This window comes from Myotis brandtii, unplaced genomic scaffold, assembly GCF_000412655.1.
Source record: "Myotis brandtii unplaced genomic scaffold, ASM41265v1 scaffold152, whole genome shotgun sequence".
In the NCBI taxonomy this organism is placed as follows: domain Eukaryota; kingdom Metazoa; phylum Chordata; class Mammalia; order Chiroptera; family Vespertilionidae; genus Myotis; species Myotis brandtii.
The window spans coordinates 198,932-205,095 of record NW_005355502.1 but is presented as its reverse complement, the minus strand read 5'-3'; the positions used below and the strand labels follow the sequence as shown (position 1 = coordinate 205,095).

Here is a 6,164-nt window from a genome sequence, read left to right as displayed (position 1 = left end):
CGTTGGGACCCAGGGCAAGTGAGTCCAAGCCTCGCTTTGCCGGCCTGAGCTACCCAAGAAGTTAAAAGCTTTTGCAGGAAGCGTTTGCGTTTGCAGGAGGCACGCTTCAGGCCCTTTGCTGGTCCTTGAAGGAGTGAAGACTTTGGGGATCCTCGGTGCTGGGGAGGGTGGGTGCCACGCGTTCTGTCGGCGGAGAGGAGGGTGCAGTGGACTCTCCCCGCGGCCCTTTGTGTTCATTAGGCGTCTGGGCCGCTCCTCCCTCCCAGGCGCTCTGGGCTCCCTTGACGCCACCTGGGCAGGTTTGCACCTTCTCCCTTCCCTTTGCCAGCCCCTCTTCCTCTGCGCCCCCCCCCCCCCCCCCCCCCTTTTTTTTCTCAGGTTCTGTCTCAGACTCTCTGTTCGGCGCTTAATTATCATCCATGTATTCCAAAACTTATGTCGCTGGTGCCGGCCTCATCAGCCCTCAGCCCCATATATCCACCTGCCCACCCATCCTCTCCACTTGGGTATCTCAGAGCATCCGTTCAAACCAGCATGCCTCCATCTGCATCACCCCCTTCAGTTCCTTTGTCTCGGGGATTAGTGCCAACACCCTGCAGTTACCAAGCTGGAAAACTTCTTCAGAAAGTTTCCTGACAATTGCCAGTCCTGGTTAGAAAACTTCCATTACCCTATTACCTGTTCCTAGAGGCCTGGTGCAGGACATTCGTGCACTCAGGGGTTGGGGGGTCCCTCAGCGTGGCCTGCGCCCTCTGGCAGTCCAGGAGCCCTGGGCGGGATGTCCAACTGCTAGAGGGGGGAAAGGCTCCCGCCAGCCTTGAGCCTGGCTCTGGGCATCTGGCTGAGCGGCTCTCCCCCTGTGGGAGCGGACTGACCACCAGGGGGCAGCTCCTGCGTTGAACATCTGCCCCCTTGTGGTCAGTGCGCATCATTGCGACCGGTCATTCTGCCATTTGGTCAATTTGCATATTAGCCTTTTATTATATAGGATTACTCCCCTTTTCCTCCCACACCTACTTGCTTGTTGATGGCAGGTGTTTCATCTTGTTCACCTTTGTATCTTCAGGGTGCATCCCTCATTCAGTGAGTACACATGAGCACCTGTTATGTGCCAGGTACAGAGTTGGGCTCTGGGAGTAGAGACAGACCTGGCTTTATTGTGCTTTGCTTTATTGCACTTCACAGGTGTTGTGTTTTTACAAATTGAAGGCAACACCCTCCACCAGCAAAAAGGTTGCTGCTTGCTTTATGGTGCTGCTCCCTTCATTACAGTGGTCTGGAACCGAACCTGCAAAAGCCTGCCTGCGCAGCAGCAAACAAGACAGGAGTGAGTGAGTGGGTGTGCCCAGTCTCTCTGGTGCTCGGGGAGCCATTATAAACGCACCTGAGCTCTGCCTCAGGCCTGGCAGGTCCAGTGCGAGGCCCTGGGCTCTGATGCCGGAGAGCCGCAAGCTGAGAAGCTCCTGGCCTTGCCCTCCCACTGTCCAAACCCCCCGTGAGGGCACATTGTTTCTGGCTTCTGGGTTATCCAGGGAACAGCAGGAACTGGGTGCTGATTAGAGAGAGAAATAGCCCAGCTAGAAGCTGAAATGTGTTGAGGGCTCCAGCCCCTTCTCACAGGCACCTCCTTGACATTACCCCCCCCCCCCAAATGCTGGGAACTCTAGGTTGCTGTGTGTCACCTTCAGTCACTAAATGTGAGAAATTTATTTGAAAATTAACAAGGTTGCAGGCTGGATGTCCTCATTCTCCCCCACTCCACTGCGATTTAGTTCAACCCCTCTTTTATGGATGGGGAAACAGGCCTGAAGAAGCCACTGGCTATGAGGCAAGAGTACCAGAGTCACCACTTGAATTCTAACTGGAGTTCTTCTCACCATACTTCGTTGCTGCTCTTATTACGAGTTACAGGGAAGTAATAGGGATAATAAGTCAATGGAGTGCAGGTTGGGGGAATTAGTTTCCAGACACAAAGCGGAAGAGCTGTTTAGATGAACCAAGTTAACGGGTTAATTTTTTCACAGTCACTGCGGTGGGAATGGGCAAGAAGGACTGGCCTCAGGGTTTTTTTACCATACCCTTCACCCATAAAAGGGGAGCCCTTGGAGGCAGTGCCTGATTTTTCTGGTTTGATTGCAGTTCTACCCTCTGGCCGGCACAGGGTAGAGCAGTTGGTAAATTTCTGTTGAATGACCAGGCTTAAAGACTTGAGGAGAAGGGGGTTAGGAAAAAAGAGTCAACAATGTAGCAAGCACTTTCCTTGGGTTATTTTCTTTATTCTTTGCTACAGCTCTTTGAGAAGTGGTATTTCCCCCATTTTCCAGATGGGGAATTAAAGCTCAGGGAGAATAGGCAAATGACTTAAAGTAATTGGTTTGGATTTGAGCCTGGGGCTGAGTGAATTTTGGCTCCATTCTATTTCTTTGGTCATATTTGCCCAGGCTCTATGGGAATCATGCCCATTTTCCCATTCCCTACCATTTCAGACTATCCACGCAAAGAAACATGACTTTTGGCAAGACCTAGGTGAATTGTACACAGGGTACCTTTTTTTTCCTTTTCAGGAATGATCACCAAGACCCACATAGGAGACCTGGGCCTTCGACTTCCAGAGAAAAACAAGAAGAAGAAGGTGGTGGTTAAAGAACCAGAGGCTCAGTACTTGGTTTTGAACAGTAACAGTTATAACACTGAGGTCTGTCCCACCACAGCCATATCACCCACGAAGAGTGTGATCCAGGGGCAGGCACCCGAGATCCCTCTAGTGAAGAAAAAGAAGAAGAAGAAGAAAAAGAAGGAGCACAGCACCGTCTGTGAGGAGCACCTAGAACCTGAGACCACGTTCCGTGCCAGGCAGACAGAGAAGTCTCCCAGCCCCAGGACACAGGCTCTCGCTCCACCCAAGTTCCTCAATGGGGAGAAGAAAAAGAAGAGGAAGTCCTCATGGCCTCTGGCTCTGTCTCCTGGTGTGAGGGTGAAGACCTCCCTGGACCCCAGACAGGTCGAGGAAGTGACCAGAGTTGGCAGAAAGCTCAAAAAACACAAGAAGGAGAGAAAGGCCCAGGAGGTTGCAGCCTTCTCGGCCAGGGACGCCCTGCACACATGCTCAGTGGGAAAGGATGACCAGCAACGGGCAGCCTTGGGGCAGAAGAGGAAGCAGGGAGGCCCCAGGGAACACAACGTGAACAAGAAGAAGAAAACGAAAACCCACCAGGAGGAAGACACCTCCCTTGGCCACCCCAAGCCCTCCAGGTCCATGGAGAGCAGCCCTAGGAAAAGATGTGCAAAGAAGCCAGTCAAAGTTGAGGCTTCAGAGTACATCCCGGTAGGAGACAGCCTCAAGGCCCCTGTGAAGAAGAAAATGAAGCCCACTAAAAGGGCTGAGGAGCCAGGCACTGAGGAGCCAGCTCTGAAGAGAAAGAAAAAGAAGAAGAGGAAGGAGAGCAAAGTAGCAGAACTTTGGAAGGAGGTAGGTTGTCCTTCAGGGTGGAAGTTGGGAGTGTGTGTGTGTGTGTGTGTGTATATATGCATGCGCACATGCACTCAACTTTTTAGTGTCAGAACCTTGTTTAAACTGACTTAAGCCAGAAGAGGGATTTATTGACATGTACAACTGACTTCCTGAGAGGTGAGTCTGGCCCAAGAGGAGGGGCTCCGTTAATACTGACTGAAGGACGAACCCCGGGAGCTGGGTCAGCAGGAAGGTGTCTGTAGGGCCTGTGCTCAGCTCTACCAGGTGCAGTTGGGAAGGGCTGTTGTCACTACAAAGGACCAGGGGAAAGGGGCCGGCCGGAGGTCTCACCGTCAGAGCCCCTCAGGCTGAGGCCAGTGAGCACAGCCATGTCAGAGTGGCAGCCAGCGAGGACGTCCCCTGGGGACTGAGACCTGTGAGGGCTTCGGCCTTTCGTGCAGCTGAAGCAGCAAGTACAGAGGCCCTGGCAGAGCACAGAGGCTGGGGTGGCGGGTGCTCCATGACAACCATGGAGGCCGCAGAAGTCTGGATTTTGTGCAGGTAAGATGGGAGCCCTAGGAGTCTTGGGGAGTGGTGACATATTCTGACTGAGGTTTTTTTAAAGAAGATATAATTGACATAAAGTTGTGTATGTTTAAGGTGTACAGCGTATTCTGATTTAATTTTTAAAGCTCACCAGAGTTGCTTATGGGATGGACCAAGGTTGGGGGTGGGGGAGCAGGAGTTAGACACTCATGGTTTTCTAGGCAGGTGAGAAGGCAGCAGCCAGGACCTGTGGGTGGGGGTGGGCGGTATACAGGAGAATTTAGTAGGCTTGTGTTTGCTGGCAGCCCCACTTCCCACACCCATCAGGACCCTGAGCCCACCTCTGCATTTCCTGGCCCTTGCTATGTGCCCCCTCTCCCCTCCCACACACACACACACCATAGATGGGGCCCTTGGCCTCTCACTGGTTTGGTGTCACCCTGGGAGGTCAGGTGACTTGTGGCAGGAAAGGTCATGCACCTAGCCTGAGTCGAGAGACCTAGGTTAGTGTCAGCCCTGCCCCTGATCTGTGGGGGTGACCTCATGATAGTCACTCCACCTCTCTGAACCTTAGTTTCTTCATCTGTCAAATAGGTCAGTGCCATGGTTTTGAGGGGAGAATCATGGAAGAGAAAGGTGTCAGATATTCTGTAGGTGATGGGGTTTGGGGTGGTGCTGGGATCTTGGGTCTTTTCTGGACTCTGTCATGATCTCACCCTGCAGGGCTACTGGGGCAGAGGCCAGCAGATGCTTGACTCTTACTCCCTTTGCTCTCCTGTGCAGGAGCCTGACACAGACTTAGAGGTGGTGCTGGAGAAGAAAGGCAACATGGACGAGGCACACATAGACCAGGTATGGCCCCATCCTCATCCCTCTCCCATGTGTCTTGCCACGCCCCTCCTATCAGGCCACAAGGTCCTGGTCTCGGAAGCACCCACGACTCCAAAGGCTGCCAGGCCAGCTTCCATGGCCCACCTTCCATGCCCGGAACTCTGCCTTCTCCGTGTCGTGGTGGGAGTCCCTCACTGCCAGCCTGGCTGCGGGCCAGCTGGTGATTCGGAGCCTCAGGGTGAGGCTCTCCTCCCTGTGCTCACTGCATGGGGAGAACCTAAAACCAGGGCTGGGAAAAGGACTAGCATCCTTGAGAAGCATCCTTTGGTCTTTGCCTATATGAGGGTCAGTGAGGTTAGTGACTGCCCTAAGTCACCTCGTTAGTAAGGGGTGGTTCTCAACCTTCCTAATGCTGCGACCCTTTAATACAGTTCCTCATATTGTGGTGACCCCCAACCATAAAATTGTTTTCGTTGCTACTTCATAACTGTAATGTTGCTACTGTTATGAATCATAATGTAAATATCTGATATGCAGGATGTATTTTCAGGGGTCGCGACCCACAGGTTGAGAACCACTGGCTAAGGCCAAGTCTGTGTGGTACTTTGCTGTACTGCCAGGGTTGTGAAATACCCCAATTCCAGAAAGTCTAGCTCCCACTTACTTATCAGGAGATTGGGGCTAGACAGGAATGGATGCTGGCCCACACCAGAACCACTTCTCTCAATGCTCCCAAACTGAAGCCAGGAGGTGCATCATGTGGGCTGGTGCACCCAGCTTTTTTTTTATTATTAAATATATTTTTATTGACTTTAGAGAGGAAGGGAGAGGGGGAGAGAGAGAGAGAGAGAACATCAATGTGAGAGAAACATTGATTGGTTACCTTCCATATGCACCTCAACCAGGCATTAAACCTTCAACCTGGGTATGGGCCCTGACCAGGAATTTAACCAGCGACCTTTCAGTGCATGACCTTTTGGTACATGGGACTACACTCAGCCAACTGAGCCACACCGACCAGCTTTTTATTTATTTATTTATTTATTTATTTATTTATTTATTTATTTTTTTCAGTTGATCAGCAGCCTAGCCAGGTTCTCTAGCTAGGTTCTCCCTTTATTCTCCTGTTACATCTGTATTTATAGCAGTTGATTTTAATCCTATCCATTCTTTTTTTTTTTTTTTCAGTTCTCTCTCTTTTTTTTATTAAATCTTTATTGTTCAGATTATTACATTTGTTCCTCTTTTTTCCCCCCATAACTCCCTTCCTCCCAGTTCCCACCCCACCCTCCGCCCTCACTCCCTACCCACTGTCCTCATCCATAGGTGCACGATT

The 6,164-nt window shown here is 51.5% G+C and overlaps 1 protein-coding gene across 2 annotated transcripts in view; it reads left to right on the top strand.

The window, feature by feature from the left end:
• The first annotated feature begins 368 nt into the window (after positions 1 to 368).
• Positions 369 to 6,164, top strand: part of KNOP1 (lysine-rich nucleolar protein 1) — a 24,056-nt gene continuing 18,260 nt past the window's right edge. The window contains exons 1-3 of one of the 2 annotated variants that reach the window (XM_014535829.1): positions 369 to 651; positions 2,565 to 3,469; positions 4,781 to 4,849. In XM_014535829.1, the coding sequence (XP_014391315.1) occupies positions 420 to 651; positions 2,565 to 3,469; positions 4,781 to 4,849 (1,206 nt within the window). In that variant the 5' untranslated portion in view covers positions 369 to 419. Of the gene's footprint in view, positions 652 to 1,261; positions 1,332 to 2,564; positions 3,470 to 4,780; positions 4,850 to 6,164 lie in introns of those variants that run through there. The other variant, XM_005861480.2, reaches the window with a different exon arrangement.